General features: G+C 36.1%; 1 protein-coding gene across 8 annotated transcripts in view; it reads left to right on the top strand.

The window, feature by feature from the left end:
- The window catches only part of KCNT2 (potassium sodium-activated channel subfamily T member 2), a 528,526-nt gene extending 513,986 nt beyond the window's left edge, over positions 1 to 14,540 (top strand). For 5 of the 8 annotated variants that reach the window (XM_072648322.1, XM_072648323.1, XM_072648325.1 and 2 more), the window contains 2 exons: positions 3,505 to 3,589; positions 11,842 to 14,539. In XM_072648322.1, coding sequence (XP_072504423.1) covers positions 3,505 to 3,589; positions 11,842 to 11,953 — 197 coding nt within the window. In that variant the 3' untranslated portion in view covers positions 11,954 to 14,539. Of the gene's footprint in view, positions 1 to 3,504; positions 3,590 to 11,841 lie in introns of all 8 variants that reach the window. The other 3 variants (XM_072648326.1, XM_072648327.1, XM_072648328.1) reach the window with 2 other exon arrangements.
- Positions 14,541 to 19,081: the final 4,541 nt, after the last annotated feature.

The following is a 19,081-nucleotide window of genomic DNA, read 5'->3' on the forward strand; positions in this document are numbered from 1 at the left end:
CTTCAGTAGTTGAACTGTTTGACAAGTTCATCAAGAGTCCATTCATGGACTTGTTTCCTTATTACCCTTCCAGCATGTGTTCTTTATCTTTTTTAATCACTTTGAAAATTAGGTGAGTGTAAGGTGGAACTTTAGAGTTGTTTTAATTTGCATTTATTTGATCACTGGTAATTTAAAACATTTTTAAATGTAGCAGCTGATAGCTTGGATTTCCTCCTCTGAAGATTGCCTATTCATATCTTTTTTAACTATATATCAGAAATAAAACAGTTCAGAGAAACTTGGTGCAAAGATTCCATCCTGATATGCCAGTTTGCTTTTTAATTTTAACTGAATTGGTTTTGTTTGTGTACATCTTTTAAAATTAGTTTTTAATTTTTCTGTGTGGTTTATTTAACTTAAAAATTTTATATAAATTAGAATGGTCTATTTTATCCTCTCTACTCATCTTTTTCTCTTGAGTGGTCATGAATTCTTCCTCTATACATAGGTGTGACAGTTTCTTCCTTGCTTCTCTAATTTATGATTTCACCATTTTTTATATGTCATGAAATCATTTGGAGCTTATCTTGGTAAATATGTGATACTGATCTACACCAAATTTCTCTCAGTCTGCTTTTGAGTTTTCCCAAAATTCTTTGTCAAATATTGACCTCTTGCCCTAATACCTGAGATCTTTGAGTTTATCAAACATTTTATAGCTACAGTACTCATTTGCTTCTCTAGATTATGTACCTAATCTGTTCCACTGATCACCTTTTCTATTTATTAACTAACCAAATTATTTTAATAAATATTGCTTTTGTAGTATGGTTTGAGATCTGGTACTGCTGGGTCCAATTTCTTCCCACTTTTTTTTCTATTAATTCTTTTGAGATTCTTGACCTTTCGTTACTCCAGATGACTTTTTTTTTTTGGCTCTATAAAGTAATCCTTTGGTGGATTAAATAGTTTGATTTATGCCTAAACTTTTTTTTCCGATCATTGATTGTTTAGATTTTGGAGTCATTCTCTTCTTTTGGGTTTGTGTCTTCAGCATTCCTGTTACCATAATAACTCTATATGGTATGATCCATTTTAGATTCTCTCATTCCCTCAAGCCTTATTCCTTATTTTGGACTTTGTGTTGGAGTCAAATTCTCTACACTTTTAAAAGAATATCTGGAGTGGGCTTTTACCTTCTTGGGTTTTTTTTCTTGAGGTATTGAATGTTGTATAATTCTAGTATCTTAGTACAGCTTCAAATACAGTACTCTCAAAGTTTTCTGGTCCAGCAAAAAACATAATCACTGTTCTCCCAGTCTGAACTTCACAGGTTCCTGGCTTGGGTTTGTGTCTGCACAATTCTCTTGTGGGCTTGCCTCTGTTTGGAAGTTGTAGTTGACAACTGCTACAAGTGGCCATTATTAGTCAGGTGAAAAGCTCTACAGATTAAGAATGACAGATCTTCAGGTTCCTATTTGCTTTGGGATTCCTGCCTTTATGTTCCCAGTGATAGTTTTAGAGCAGACTGGAAGCTCTAATTGAGGCCCTCCCCACCTCCAGAGGTTAGAGCTGCACAGAAACTATTTGTGTCTGAATTTGTTCCTATCTCAATAACTAGCCCAGAGCCCAAGATTTTTTTCCACTCTGGGATACCTCCACTAGTTCTCCTTCTCAGTCTACCTTAAATCCATGACCTGGAATTTAGTAGTGAAAGACAAATCCCTTTGTTCAGACATTTTTCACAGTCTCTCTTCATGGGGTTAGAGCTAGCTATCTGTGGACTTTGGATGGTTCTTCCCTCCTCCCTTGAAATGAATATGAATATGGCTCTCATATGGCTTGAGCCCATGACTTCAGACTCATTTTAATACCACATTCAAAGTAATTGTGCTAACCAACCACCAATATTTTATGGATCTTGCTTTACTCTATAGAAGTCTTATCGAAATAGCTGTGCACAAATCAAATGTAACCTTGCCCACAAATGCACTAGTTTTAAAAGAAAATCTATGTTATGGTCTTTTGTACTAATTTTTATTTGCTTTATGTCAGTATTTTAATCTATTTTGTAATAATTTTTTATCATAATAAAGGTTTTAGAATTGACGGGCATCCTGGGTTTCAGAGTTCAGAGAGGCAAGCATTGCTCTCAGGACTCTATTCAGTTGCTCATGTTGAGTCACTTCTATGATTTTGGGTTACTCAATAAAGGATATTTTGGGGAGAACAAAACTTTATTCTCTATAAAACAAATATTAGTGAAATCTCATTATATAATGTATTCTTCAAACTTAAAAGAGGCAAAATATAAATCAGGTTTCATTATGTCAATTTATTAATTATTTCCTTTTAAAAAGATTGAAATTATGTCTTGATAATGTCTCTAAAGAATAAGATATAACTTTTCTGTTTCTCAACCTAAGGTTCATGATTAATATTTTTTTTTTATCTCCTATGTGGAGTTGAAGTGATTATCTGGCTCATTATGCCATTATAAGTCTAGATTAGCACCTCCATGAAAGACATGCAATCTGGAGTGTTTTGCTTTCAAAGATGTCATTCCAATCATGACAGGACTATTGTCCTACAGCGTCATGGACTCTCCTGAGCAAGCGCCTTGACGTTAAAATTAAAATGCGATGTCTCAGATAAAAAAAAAAAATTGCATTGATTCGACAAATGTGAAAGATGGTAGACTTAGAGTTCTATCTGAGAAGTTGACTCAAATAAGTCAGGATTTCGGAAATTTTATTATCAAATGAATTTAATCAAGATCCTTTGCAAAAGCAAAGGAATTGTGTTTCCTTTTTATGCCTTGTATTAGAAAGATAAATGTATATGGAAACTTCCAGTTTTTAAGTAATTTTTCTTATATGCTTTCTAAAATCTGATGCAAACAAATACTTTTCACAAGGAGATGATAGTAGAGTATATATTTAGAAGATGAACAGCATTTCATAGTGGGCAGCTAGGTGGTGCAGTGGATAGAGCACCAGTGCAGGAGTCAGGAGGACCTGAGTTCCAATCTCACCTCAGACACTTGACACTCACTAGCTGTGTGACCTTGGGCAAGTCACTTAACCCCAATTGCCTCATTCTGGGTCATCTCCAGTCATCCTGATGAATATCTGGTCACTGGATTCAGATGGCTCTGGAGGAGAAGTGAGGCTGGTGACCTGCACAGCCCTCCCTCACTCAAAACAAAGTCAAGTGCAAGTCATATCATTATTTCTCTGATGTAATGGTCTTCTTCAGCAATGAAGGACAAATACACATGAGAGGAGTATCCTTTATTTCTTTCCTGAAAGAGCTGACAGTTATCTTTATTATTCTACAAAAAAAAAAAAACATTTCCAGTGATGATAATTTAAAAATAGATTTCCCCCTGAAAGATCTGCTAAGCTCCTTTGACAGCTAAAAGGAATTAGTAGGAATTTCTAGGACTGATTTATTAAAAATAATCATTCTTGCAGCTTGTAAATAATCTAACAACTCTGTATTTATTTATCCATCCTACAGATGAAATGAATGATCGTCAAGGCACTCTATCATACATCCTGATCAATCCTTCTCCTGACACAAGACTGGAGGTTAATGACGTCGTGTAAGTTGATAACGTATATCTGTGAGAGCTACAGAGTTTCAGACTTAGAGTTTCACAAAAGAAAAACTACATTTCTTTTTCTTCTAAAGACTCTTACAGCTTCTTATGTTTCTTTGAATTTACAAATGTTTTGAAAATTTAGACCTGTTTATTTTCAATTCCATAAGGATTACTATGTATCTGCCATGGATCAAGAATTATGTAATAGGTACTAGAGAGATCTAAAGTAAATGAGGTGCTCTTTTTTATTCTAGAAGCACAATTTATTTGAGATTACTGTGGAAGAAGGAACCTAAACTTGGATTCAGGAATTTGGGGTCTGTGTCAAGCACTTTACAAATATTGTCTTATTTGATCCTCACAAACATGCTAGGAGAGAGGTACTGTTATTATACAATTTTTGAGGTAAAAATAAAAACTGAAGCAAATGAAAGTTAAGTGAGTTGACTAGTATCATAAAACTAGTAAAGGTCTAGGGTCAAATTTGAACTCAGAGCTTCCTTATGCCAGACCCAGCACTCTACCCACAGCCCCAGCAAGCTGAAACTTTTGTAACACCTCCTGTGGGTTGGGTGACAGGGGGTCAATGTGGAAAAAAAGTTTTAAAAGATTGCCATGAAGCAATGGCGGGTGGGGAGGCTCATGAAGGGAGTGGTTATTGACCAAAGATGTGGAAGGAAAAAAAATAGATTCTAAGATGTGGCTGTGAGAATTTAGTGCATTCCAGTCATGTTTAATCACCTGTGCTAATACACAGTTAGAGGATTGTCAGATATGAGGAAAAACAAAGAAGGTTTAACAAGAATAAATGATGTGTGAAGGGAAATAATGTATAAGTAGATTTTAAATGTTGGTTATAGACAGATTGTAAAGATCTGGAGATTTCAAACAGGGGAGTTTGTATTGTGTCTTAGAGTTAAAATAAAGGTATTGAATTTTATTAATTGAGAAATGACATGGTTTAATAAGTGGTTAATGAGATCAAAAGTCATGGGTATAATGAAGGGAATGAATGGTTAGTGAGGAGATTGAAGCAGTTGGTTTAGGTTTCTCTTGTAAGGTGTTTAGAACTGGGCATGACAAAAAATATATAGTAAATTATCTTGAAGAGATGTGTTTTTAAGGATAAGAAAGAAACAAACATTTCTATAGTCAATGGTGAAATAACCCTTAAATATTATGAAAGATTAAGGATTAAATAGAAAGATGATGATGGCACAGTCACCCAGCAGAGAGAGGAGGGGTGAGAACAAGGCTCCAGTGGAGAGGTGAACCTTGGCAATGAAAAGCAATTAATCAACATTTTAATCTGGAGAAAGGACCAAAGGATGACTGGAGTTATATAGAGATTTTGAAATGGGATGAAGGAAGGAGTTAAATACAAAACGCTTGCTATTATTACTATTAGCTATTATAGTTACTGAATATGGAAGCTGTGAGCTTGTGGAAGTAAAATTGTTCTTAACATTTCATTGTGTTTTTATTCAAAGTTTGTCACTGGCCACACTGATAAAATAATTTATCATGGCTATAAAGATAAATATAAGATTATGTTATAGAGAGCTTAGAAATCCACACAGACTATATATATATATATATATATATATATATATATATATATATATATATATATATATATATATATATATATACTCAAGTACTGAAAGCCTCTTTGCATGGATAAATATCTCTCCAACTCTGCCCCTCCTAGAACTGTTAACAGACCTCAAATTTCCATTTAAATGTTATCTATATCTCTAACATTCCATGATAAACTTCAGCATCTCTTTTATTCTATCCTTACCCTTTTCAGGTCTTTCCTATTTCTATAAAAATTTCCCAGTTCCCTAGACTTAAAAGCTCCCTAATGTTTTGCTCTACTTTGCCTTGCTATCCCATCTTTGTGGAAGAATGGACTTGATTTCATTAGAACAGGGAAATTCTTATGAGCAAACTACTATTTCTAGTGACAGTTATCCCTTAAACATCATGATTTTTACCATTATGGTTTCAATATATTGAAGGTTGGCACCAGAAATTAAATGGGAATCTTGGGAAAGTCTTGTGGAAGCTGCAGACAACACGCAAAGGCCAGCAGACAACACAGAATAAGTATGGACAATCATAAATGCATAAAATGCGTTTATATTATTATATAATATCAATCCAAATTTTACAATAAGGTACTATAAACACCCAATAAAGGAAAAAGAAAAAAAAATCAGACAGGAGGGCCAAAAAATTGTATGTGGATTTTCTAGGTCATGAAGGTATGTATGCCCCAACCCCCAAAATGTGGAAGAGATAACTTTATCCCCTGAGCAATATAGCTGCTAAAAACTTTCACTTTTATCAATTTTATTAATAAGTTTTTCTTCACAGCATATTTTCAATTAAGATGTAACATGCACTGGATTCCAAGAAAAATAAATTAGTTATTCATATGGAATTATAAACCTTAATGTTCACTATTGATTTTCCTCATTGATTGACAGAATTATTAATTTTGAATTTATATATTAATTTCAGATACCATTATTGAATTTTGTAAACTATGTACAATACTTCACGATATTAATACTGTCCAGGGATCACCCTTGATCCCAGACTATAAACTTAGACTCTTAGCTGTGAAGTGATTTTTATGCTTCTTTAAGTAATAATATCTACTATAATATAAAAAAACGTATTATTTTGTTTGTGGGTCCTATGTCCCCTACCAAAATTTGACTTATTCTGGTCCTTCCTGATCCATTTTTTTTTTCCCTTGGGGTAGAGAGAATGTCTTCTGCCATTTAAAACAACAATAACAACAACGTCCACAACAGCAACAAAAAAGCAATAACCAAACATTTTGTATTTCATTTCAAGTTAATTATTGAACATCAATAAAATCAATTAGACTTGCTTAGTAATTATTCATTTGTCACTTATTGTAAAAACATATTGGGATCTTTTGTTCCTTTTCATTCACCTTTCATCCTATACTGATCATTGACAGAATTAAGTGTACACCATTCTTTTGGTTTTTCTTTTGTAATTTTGTAACCTTTAATGGAGCTTTTTTCCATATTTCCTCACATTTTAATGTCATTATATATTATTCCATTATATGAATATACTACAATATCCTTTTGCCATTCTATTATTGTACATTTAAAGCTGCTCACAACTTTAAAAAAATATGTATGATGTTCCTCTGAAAACAATGTTAATAGCTAGCTCTTAAAATAATTGATAATTCTTTTTTAGGTTTTATTTCCAATAATAGAAGATTAAGGCCAGTATTTTTGTGTGAATTTTATTACATATTGCCAGATTGCTTTTCAAAAATATCTTGGCAGTTTATAATTCCACCAGAAATTAATGTGTACCTCTTTGTGTCTTATACTCATACTTATTTTTTATAGTTGGTACCCACCACTATTCCTTCTACATAGTATCCACAAAAAATGTCTGTTGATGATTACTGAGAGTTGACAGTGGAGAATAATGCCAATTTTAGCATTTATGAATAAGCATTGGTGGATAGAAATTATTTTCCTATTTCTGTCCTGGTAGAATACATTTTGTGAGAGTGTGGTATAATAGAGAGCTCACTCATTTTGAAGTCAGAAAAACCAAAATTCCAAACCTGCTTTAGATACTTAATAGGCAAGTTATTGACCATCTCTGAATGTGAATTTCCTCATTTGCAAGTTATTTGGATAAAATAGCACTTACAGTATAGGCATATTATGAGGATCAAATAATAAAATATATGCAAAGTACTTTCCACTACATAAATATACATGCATAAATATGAGCTATTATCATTTTATACTATAGAATAATTCATAATAATTAATAATAATTCATAGTTCCTTTGAATTTCTGTACAGTGACCATGACCTAAATATGATCAGGTGAAATATTAATTAGAGTGATTACTGCAATTTTGTGGATCACTTCATAGAACTGTCAGATTTTTAGTTTTGAGATCATCTGTTCCTGAAACTCAAAAAAATAAAAAAATATTTATCAGGGTCACAAAGTTAATTAGTGGCCACTCAAGGCCTAGAGCCTGGACATCTTTTATAGAAACTATAAATCTCTCAGTACTCTGAATTCTGGAATTTATACTAGTAGTCAAGATGGAAGTGATAAAATCAGACCTGAATGAAAATCCCCATGCTTTATTTCTTATTCTTCATGGGTAGAATCTTGTCGGTTGTGGAGAGCTGATAATACTATCCTGCCAGGCCTAGAGGCCTGAGGGCTACCCGAGTCTTCCCTTACCTCTATCGGAGGTCTTCGGTTGGCCAAACCGGATGCTCGTATGAGAGAAAGGACGTTCCAAAGTCGAACAAGGGTTGAGCTTTATTTCAGGGTCTAGTTACAAGTGCAGGGGAATTCTTCCTTAGGAGGGAGCGAATTTAAAGCCTAGAGTGGTTAAGTGACTTATCCAAAGTCACAAAAGTAGTTACTATCAGAGAGATATTTAAACTCAGTTCTTCCAAATCTAGAGCCAGTGCACTTTCCATTATACCATACTGCCCTTTGCACACACAAACATACCCTGGACCCCATATTAGTATCTTATATGGACCTTTCCATTTCCCTGAGGCCATATCCTTTACCATGGCCCATGTGTCCTTATTTCCAGCCTGGGTATTACTTTCCTTGCGGGGTTGTCTTGGAATAGTCACAAAATGTCTCATAGCTGGAGTAGTATGTGAGTTTTTTGAGATATGCAAAAAATTGTGTGTATACACAGCTGTATCAAGCTCTGATTGTGTTAGGCGACCTCTTAATCTCCCCCTTTTTTGTTTAGCGAGAATCGCCTTTAAGGTGAAATTGATAAGGCTGCATACTGGCTGTTTACTTAGGTATAGCTGCTGCCAGGTGCTCACAAATGCTTGATTAACATCTATAAGGAACCTGAATTTCCCGGATTTTTTCTTTATAACAAACACAGGAGCATTCCAGGGTGACTGTGATGGCTCTATATTTCCTTTTTCTAATTGCTCCTTAACCAATAGTTGTAGTGCCTGGAGTTTTTCTGGAGTCAGGGGCCATTGCTCCACCCAAATCGGGGTGTCTGACTTCCAATTCAAGGGTGGGGACTCCAGTGCAACAGCAATGGCCCTTACTAAAAATTTGATAACCTCATCCCGAGGCGGCTCATAATGTCTCTGCCCCAGATGTTAAAACTAAGTCCTGGAATCACCAACGGCCATACGGTCCCTTGGCGATCCTCTGCCTCCCACTTTACTGGGTGCATTGTCTCTAAGGTATTTTGGTACCCTCCTATTCCCCATACTGGTCTCTGGCTTTCTTTAAGCTTCCAGTGCCAGGGGTACTGAGCGACCGCTAAGGCAGGTCCTATCCGCTCCAGTATCAAGGAGGCCAGTCATGGGAATTCCATTGAGCCAGATTGTACACTCAGGTCTATTCTGTCCTATTTCCTTTAGTAACTGGATTTGAACTGAGTGCTTTAAGGGAAGGGCAATAGCTATGGGAAGCTGATCCTGGCCCCTCCCTGTACTTATTTCTTTCTGCCCAGGGGTAAGGCAGGCTCTGGCTAAGCTCTTCCAGTCATTAGGAGTCAGAACGAACTGACCACTGAGAGTCTCAAGCGTGGCTATGACAAAGGGTGAATTGGGGCCGTGCTTGGTACAAGCCTCTTTGAGAGTCGCTACTCTCTTCCACTCTATAGGTATGTGGCTCCTCCGAACCCCACCGGGGACACTGGGGTCCGCTATTTCTAGCACAGGAAATGTCCCTACGTCTTCTCCATTCTCTATAGCCTTTCGTATTCCCTTTTCCAAACTGGACTGTGGCCCTGGACTGTCTGACCAATGGAGCATGCTATAAGGAGGCACAGAGGGAAGACACGGCTTATGCTCCCCTGCTTCGCCTTTCCCATCAGCTAGATGGAGCTCCGAACCTATTTTTTCTCTACATTCCTTAACTTTCTGCTTACCAGGGTTCTCCCCTCCCCTCTCTCCGCTTCCACTCTCATTCCAGTCCCGCCCTGGCCTCTCCGACCCTTCCAAAAGGCTCTTAATTACACCGTATATCAGGAAATCTAAATCCTCCAGCTCCCCGGGGCATAGTTGCTCATAAGCGGTCATTTGTTCTCCGACCGCTCCCCATCTTTCTCTTGATATTCCTGTCTGCTTGAGCCAAGGAGAAACTTTCCAAATCCTTTTACAAAATTCTCTGAGGTCGTTTAACTCTATAGTGACCCCCGCCTCCCTGCATTCCCTGTAAAGTATCTCAGCCCAGACCTCCTGTTCCTCTGGCTTTATTACTGGCAATTGATTCCCCATCCCTGCCCTTTTCCCATGGGTGTGGGAAGCTACTCTCACTCTTTCTCTCCTTCCGAATCTAGGATTCGGGACTCGCGTCTTTCACAGCCCCTTCCGGGTGTTCCCAAAGCACCCAGGATATCTGCGCTCCCAGTCCTCTGTTCGGGGTGCCAACTGCCAGGCCTAGAGGCCTGAGGGCTACCCGAGTCTTCCCTTACCTCTATCGGAGGTCTTCGGTTGGCCAAACCGGATGCTCGTATGAGAGAAAGGACGTTCCAGAGTCGAACAAGGGTTGAGCTTTATTTCAGGGTCTAGTTACAAGTGCAGGGGAATTCTTCCTTAGGAGAGAGCGAAGAATCTCCCAAGGAGGCAAAGATCTTACAATAAGAGATTGGAAGTAGAAGTATAAGCGGGGAGAGAGGGGGAGGGGAGAGAGGAGAGAGGAAAAGTGGAGCCTTGTTGTCCTGTCTGCTCCGCGCCCCTCCACCCAAGAGAACTTTCAGGCTTTCCTGATCCTACTTAAACTCTCCAGCAGCATAGTTTGCATCTGAATACCGTGCTGTTAGATAACAATAGTGTGCCCAGATCCGGGACAATCTCGAGGGCGGGGAGAGCTCTCTCCCATCACGTTTCTCATGGGAAGAGGCAGAAATACACGAGATAGCTCGGTTCACCTCAATTCCCAGTAGTTTCCTGGGGGGTCTCGTGAGAACTCTAAGATTTAGAAGTTCCCACCTTTACCCGCCCGAGACTGTCCACCTGGAATTGAGCTTCCATCCCCAGCACTATCACTGTCAATCACTGAGCAACTTACACAGCAATGCTTTCACTTCATTTACTTCTGCTGCAGTTCCATAGATGTAGAACAGTTTGGACAGCCTAGAAAACAGTTTGGACAGCCTAGAAATCAGAGTTGGTTGGTTGTTGTCCTTCATTCTCGAAGAGGACCAGAATGACATCACTATACCAGAGTGAAGTTTCAGTATGTCTGACTGTGGGTGATCAGACAAATATGAGCTCAGAATGCTATACCACAGGTTGGGCACAAATAGTCCATGGAAACATTTGGGGTAGATACTCTACATTTGCACATCCTGACTTTCCTTTGAGCTGTTTCAATTCTTCTTTACTCATAGAGCATAGCACCTTCTCTGATGTGGGCACATCATGCTGAATGGTCCTGTGCTAGTGTCTCCCAAGTCACACGATCAATTCCAAAGTTTTTAAGAGAGACCTTGAGAGTATCCTTGTATTGCTTCTTCTGACCACCTTGTCAAGGCTTGCCCTGTGTGAGTTCTCCATAAAACATTCTCTTTAGCAAGCATACATTTTGTATTTGAACAATGTGACCAACTTATCGGAGTTGCACTCTCTGAAGCAGAGTTTGAATGCTTGGCAGTTTAGTTAGAATAAGGACCTCAATGTTTGGAACCTTATCCTGCCAGGTGATCTTCAAGATCTTCCTAAGACAATTCAAATGGAAGTGATTCAGTTTCCTGGCATGGTGCTGGTAGACTGTCCAGTTTTCACAGGCATATGAAAATGAGGTCAGCACAGCAGCTCTGTAGATCTTCAGTTTAGTAGTCAGTCTAATGTCTCTTCTCTCCCATACTTTCCTTTGGAGCCTCCCAAAAACTGAGCTAGCTCTGGCAATGTGTGTGTCAACATCATTATCAATGTGTACATCTCTGGAAAGTACACTAACAAGGTAAGTAAATTTATCCACAGTGTTAAAAACTTCTCCATTTGCTGTAACTGGTGGTTCCACATATGGATGGTGTGGTGGTGGCTGATGGAGCACTTGTATTTTCTTGGTGTGTTATTTTTGGCCTAACAAATAAAAAATTAAAGTAATAGCATGTTTGAAATAAATGAAACTCAAGACAGACTATGAGAATCAATATTGATGTTCTTGCAGCTAACTGATCCTATGTATTATATATGTATTCTCTTTTTTAGGTATTTAATTCGACCAGATCCCTTGGCATACCTTCCAAACAGTGCACCCAGCCGAAAAAGTAGCATCTGCAATACCACTGGACCAGACACTCGAGAAGAAACACAGCTTTGATACAACTTGATAATAAAAAAAACACTATTTTTCTACAGAGTACCTTGATTCCATCAATACCACTTCTACAGAAAAAAAATGCTGCTGGCATGAAATGAATGGGATAGAATATAAATTATTCTATTCTATTAACAAAACACACCTTGAATACTAGATTATTTTGAAAGCTATGTTCCAATTACCAATTCCATTTTTTCCCAATGGATATTTGAAACACATTAATGGAATGACTCTGAAGAGCAAGATTAAGATACAAGAACAAATATGAAATTTATCAAGGCTTCAATATTGATTCTAATACAAGCAATTAAAAAATTAAGGTTTAATGGAAGTAAACAGAAAATCAAATTACCTAACATACTTCACATAGAAAATTATTGCCGCTTCAAAAGGCATTAAATGTACCAAGATATGTTCTTTAAATCTGCTATCTCACAAAAAAGAAAATTTCTCAGCAATGTCTGTCACCTACAAACCCAGAAGCAAACTATGTTGTGTGTGATTGTTGTTATCAGAATCATAGCTTCAGTTAGAATACTTATCTTCACAGCTTTTTTGTCTGTCTTTTCCCATGACAATATATTCAGTTTGGAATTGCACTAAAACTCTCTGCAGCATGCCTTATTGCTCACATAAAGAAGCCAGGGGACGAAGAAAATGAAAGGAAACATGAAGTACATGACTTTTCTTTTTATAATTGTGTTGACACATTTGCATATGCCAAGAAAACAAAGACTGAATGGCCATATATGGAATCTTAGAGCGGAAATGTTAGTCTAGCTTTCTGACAGTATACTAAACTTATCTTCATTTGGCTTTTGTGCTTCAGAATTCTTCATCTATCTACATATCATAAATCATTAGAAAGAATTAGATTGAAATTTAAAGAGCAAATGCATAATTATTTCACTGTGCATTTTTTTTAAGAAAAAAGAAATTTGGAGTATGTTTCAAATTATTGAAAGAACTCCTTTATGTCTTTGGTATTGAAATAATCATAATAATGATAATTATAATAATAAAAACTTGTGTGGAGAAATTTGGTTCATTTAATTTAAATGACAGATAGATGGTTAGAGCATTTGGCCACTTACAATGTGCCAAGCACGGTGCTTAGTGTGGGTGAGACAACTACAAACAAAGTTGGCATTTGTATTCTAACAGGGGAAAGGGGCCATACATAAAGGTGAAGGAGTTGGAAATTGATCTGGAAAAAGAGGAGCAAAAGTATTGATGAGAATTGCAAAAAAGTCTTAAGAGGAAAGAACGGAGTGGGAGTGAAAGCCTGGGTGCTTCATAAAACTGAGGTTTTGACCAGGAACTCACCAAATAAAAGAGGGGACTGCAGGGCAGAGGCATGTCTAAGGTAAAAAGGCAGCTGTTAAGAAGTTAGAGAAGCCTGGAGACAAGTGATAAGTGATAAATGGAACAAGGGGAATATTCATTGTGTTTACTGTGTTCTCAGAACCCCTGGCTCTGAGTTTCACTTTAGTCTATCTGAGTCTGGGAGAAGGTATAGATGTGTTATCTCATGAAATTATTTTAATACATTAGTTTTATTCTTTTACATTCTAAGGTAATGAGTGAAACCCTGTATACAGGTAAGGCATGCTTACATGATTGATCCTTTTGTGTCACAAATATTTGTGTCCAGTGAAATGCTGCAGGGAAGAAAAAAAGATAGAGACGCCAAGTAAGTGGAAACTGAGCCAAAACCCTAATTGGATAATCCAGACTGATCTCATATCTGTAGATTAGGGAGATAAATATTGTCACACACAGATGTGTCATAACTTGGAGATAGATGCCACCTGTCCTCTTGGAGCAAAAAGAACTTGGCTTTCTCCCAAATTCCTGATAGTGTTGGATGTAATGATAAGGTGAGTGTGGGTAAGGAAGACTAGTCTCTAACTCTCATCAGTCAATAGAATCAGAGTTGACTGGCAGTGTGTTCTAGTAGTTAAAACATTTCAGAATTGGAAAGGATGTTCCAATGTTGTCTACTGGTTGACTTGCACAAAAACCTCTCCACAGCAAAGGGCAGTATGGTATAATGGAAAGTGCACTGGCTCTAGATTTGGAAGAACTGAGTTTAAATATCTCTCTAATAGTAACTACTTTTGTGACTTTGGATAAGTCACTTAACCACTCTAGGCTTTAAATTCTTAATTTGTAAAATAGGTAAATTGTGGTAGATGAACTCTGATGTCTCTTCTAACCCTAGACCTATCCTAGGTCTGTCATCTTATGATACCTAACAATGGACCAAACCTTGCCTGAATATTTCTAATAAAGAAGAAACCTCAAATCTTGGGAAAATAGCTCTGATTATTGGAAAGTTTTCCCTTGTTTCAAATTAAATCTCTCTTTTTGCAACTCCTAAACAATATTCTTTGTTGTATCCTCCAGGTGAAATTAAAAAAAAAAAAATCAAGCCCTCTTGTCATAAACAGCCTGTCTACAAATACATGGAAAGAATCATCATGTCCCAACTTAAGTGTGTTCTTCTCCAGGCTAAATATTCTCAGTTTCTTCAACCATTATTTCCAAACAAATAATAATCATTCTCTTCAAGCAGGCATATGAAGATGAGGGGGAAGTGAAACTTATTTATTAAATAAGCATACTATATATTGAATAAGAAATACATCAAGATACAAAACATCATCATAACATAATTTGTGAGAAAATTTTAAATGTTTTCTTGTACATTTTGAGCTCTGAATTAAAAGAATTATATAATACAAAATGCTGAGAAGACATCATCTACATTACAGTTTTGGTGCTAGGCAGAAGCCTTTATAAAATCATTGCATTAATTTAAATTTTTTGCGTTCTGAAAACAAAATCTACTTTTTTTAGCATTTATATCATGCATGCTCCATTGCTATGCTCCCTTCATTTGACTATTTTTATTTTTAAATATTCCTTTGCCTTATATCTTCTTAGATAATTAATGATATGCACAGCCTTGATTTTTTCTTTTTTCTAGACACTTTCCAAATCCACTTTTTTTCTGGTAAAAAACTGATCTAGAGGTAATGAATTTTACCTGTTGTTCAGGTAAATGTAAGTCATTTATTGAGAATTCTACAAAAGAAATTTAGTTCATCAACATTTAAGCCTGATTATACTTTTAACAATTATAGAAACCAAGCTGAAAATTTTGCAGCATTGAATTTGTGAGATATTAAAGTGAAAATATGTTCAGTGATGTGCAAAAATTCTTGTGGCTAAAGCATAAAGTATCTGATTACTTCTGATAATCCACCCAATGAACATTTTTTTTCTGTTAACATTATTGAAATTTGAGTCAACAGGTCAAATCAACAAACATTTATTCAGTTATTATGTGTAATGCTAAGTGCTGGGAATTTAAATACAAGCAGAAAGAAAGACAATCTCTACCCAGAAGGAGTTTTTATTTTAATATGGGAAGACAATGCCCAAAAGGGGAAAAAAAGTAGAGGGAAAGGAGAGAGATAGGGAATAGGGTGAAGGGACATGGTAAGGAAGGTTCAGAGAAGTGAGATAGAGATGGAGACACTATGACCTCTTTGTTATCCTTAAAAGGGAGAAGCTAGCCAATCAGAGGAAGAAGCTACAGAAGCATGTGGTACTTCTGTGTGAGAAGTTCAGATCTAGGTTGAACTTCCCAAATGAAGAGATTCCCATGACATTGTCTAGAGAAAATCAGTCTATAGAGGAGTGTTACCCTGCTTCCCCTCTTTTTCATTGTCTTACAGAAATGTAATTGAAAAGATAAAGATTTAAAATGCCTATCTTTCATTTCTTCACTTTAAACAATCAGCTCTAAGGAATTTTGTAGGTAACATTATAGCTAAGTAAGGATTAAATTAATCAGTAGTGAATTGGTTAAGAAATTGAGAATACAGATAGAACAAGAGTAAGAATAGAAAATGGGCAAAAGGGCTTATCATATATACTGTATCACTTCAGGAAGCATATAATATAACTTTTAAGCTCTTTTTGAAGGGAATGTTCTACATTTATTAGAGTAGTAAATAGCTTAGCAGCCTTCAATTTAAGAATTCAATTCTCTAGTAGGTTGCAAAAATGACAATAGCTTTTGTGGGGAAACGCAAGGAAAAACAAGGTTTTTAAGGGTGAACAGAAATATCAGACTAATATATATCTGCCCTAAAAGGACAGTTCAGAATGGCCATGGGTCATTTTATAAGTTGCATTATTTTTTTATATCATAAGCACATTTTTAGAGAAAAATAATTTTAAATGGTTCACAATTAAAGTTGTTAATAATTTCAGGGCTGAAGTAGAAAGCTCTCACCCATATCATGAAATTTGAAATAAATTAGACTAATTTAGCAGGCAAAGGGAATAAAAAAGATGAAGGAAGTACCTCCAGGTGAATTTGGCTTTTGTAGTTAGGACCAGATGTTAATACTAGAACACTGATGCATGAAGTGCTTGGACAGTTGCTGGAGGTGTTGAGCAATATTGATTTTATCTCAACACTCCAGAAACTTTAAACTCTGAAACCCACAGGCAGAATGTATCTGTGACAGCAAGAGTAGAAAATAAATTAAGTTCATATTTCATATGCACAAGGTTTTGCTTTTTTTTATTTTTTTTATTTTTTTATTTTTATTTTTTTTGCTTTTTACAGATATATAGTTGTGAAACTGCTATGGGAATAGTTAGCCCAGAAAGAATAAAATAGAGCTGCTCTGATATAGAATTAGTGGGGATTATAGTTACTACTAAGAAGAATCACATTATATACATAAATCAGCACCATGGATAGGGATGCTTTTAAAATCTCTTTCCTTGTTTCATTTACTGCAAGGACTGTGTTTTCTTCAGTAACATGACTATGGTTAAAATTTCTAGTTAAGTAATAGCTTATTCAGAGCTTCAATAATCATGTTCATATCCTTTTTTACAGCATAAAAATGAAATGAGATTTTTGTAAGCATAAAAGTTAAAGAAATATTAAAATGTTTACACCTGCTACTGATATATTCCCATACAAGATATTTAGATTACAGTATTTAAATTTGAGGACAGTCATCCAGCCTAATTCCTTTATATTGTAGAGGAGCAAATTGGATTGTGGAGCGATTAAGTGTCTTTGACATGCTAATTTCAACAAAACTAGTAATTAGCCACACTCATCAACAGAGAGAGGGAGAGGCAGATAGAGACACACAGAGAGAGAGAGAGAGAGAGAGAGAGAGAGAGAGAGAGAGAGAGGGAGAGAGAGAGAGAGAGGTGTTACAGTGGCCTGCTTCAAATGTGCAACATCTGTATTTCTGCCAAACAGCTGCTAGCAATTCCTTTTCTGAGATTATAGACCAGATAATTAAACCAGGGAAGGGTAAAACAGAAACAGAGACTGTGATAGACACAGAGATGCACAAAGGTAAAGAGAAAAGAGATAAACTGAGAAATATAGAGAGACAAAGAGAGGGGGACAATAGATAATTATCAATAAGGAATGTTTAAACTTACTAACATAACCTAAGTCACTTAACCCTTTTTTGCCTATTTCCGCATCTGTAAAATAAGCTGGAAATGCAAATGGCAAACCACTCCAATATCTTTGTTAAGAAAACCCTAAATACGGTCATGAAGAGTCAAACATGACTGAACTGATTGAATGACAACAATAAATATTCAATAAAAAATTTTTCAGGAAAATCTTGTTAAAAACTATACCACATCTATATATCATTTAAAATATGATAATTTAGCACAAGTGGAATTTATATCAGAGATACAAAGATGGTTCAGAACAACAATGAACATAATCACATTACAATAAAACAGATATCAGATTTTTATAATTATATCTGTAGATAATGGAAAATCATTATACAAAATAGAGCTCTCATATATAGTAAAACTTCCATACAGAGCATATCATAGAGGGGACATTAAAATATAATTAAAAGTATATATCTAAAATCCAAAGATAGCATTATATTAAATAGAAAAATATTACAAGCATTTTTTTCTGTTAAACTTTATGAGGAAATAGCATTTCCCCCCTCTTCTGGCTGCCATATAGCATAGTTCTAGAAATGTTAATAATATCAATTAGATGAGAGAAGTAAATCAAATCAAATTAACATGTATTTATTAATTCACTGCCATGTGCCAAGCACTCTGATAAGTACTAAAAATACAAAGAAATTTTTTAAATCCCTTGCCTTCAGGGAACCCATAATCTCATGGGGGAGACAGTATGCAAACAACAATGTACAAACAAGCCAGGTAGAGTAAGATTGGGGATTATTAATAGAAGGAAGGTACTAGAATTCATAAGGCATGTGAAGAAGGTGTGATTTTAGCTGAGTCTTGAAGGAAGACATGGAAGGCATGAGGCATAGATGAAAGAGGAAGGAATTTTAGGCATGGGGGACAGTCAGTGAAAATATACAGAGATGGGACATGGAGTGTCATGTATGAGGAACAGAGAAGAGGCCAATGACACTTGGATATAGAGGATATGGAGGGAAGTAAAATATAAAAATATTGAAAAGATTACAACGGGCCAAGTTATGAAGAGCTTTAAAAGTCAAGTAGACGACATTTATTTGACTCTGAAATTATAGGGAGCCATTGGAGTTTCAAGGGTGGGCAACCTGTGGGTTCAAGACCACATGTGGCCTTCTAGGTCCTTGAGTGTGGTCTTTTGACTGAGTCCAAGTTTTACATAATAAATCCTTTCATTAAGGGCATTTGTTCTGTGAAGTATGGATTCATTCAAAGAGCTACACTTGAGGACCTAGAGGGCCACATGAGGCCTTGAACCCACAGGTTCCCCATTCCTGGACTAGTCAGTCATTCAATAAGGTTTTATCAGTGCCTACTATGTGCCAAGAATTGTGCTAAGCCCTAAAGATAGAATGAAAGCCAGAACATGATATTTGCTCTCAAGGAGCTCCCAGTATAATAATGTGAGAGATAACCTGAGAACAACTATTTGCAAATAAAATATATACAGAATAAGTTGAAGATAATAAATAGATGGGAAGCACTTAATGGCAGTTCTTGTAGGTGAAGGAATTTTAGCTGGGATTTGAAGGAAATCAGGAAGTGATGCTGTCACACTCATCCTTTAAGAAATAATTGAACTGCTTA

This window comes from Notamacropus eugenii, chromosome 2, assembly GCF_028372415.1.
Source record: "Notamacropus eugenii isolate mMacEug1 chromosome 2, mMacEug1.pri_v2, whole genome shotgun sequence".
Lineage (NCBI taxonomy): Eukaryota > Metazoa > Chordata > Mammalia > Diprotodontia > Macropodidae > Notamacropus > Notamacropus eugenii.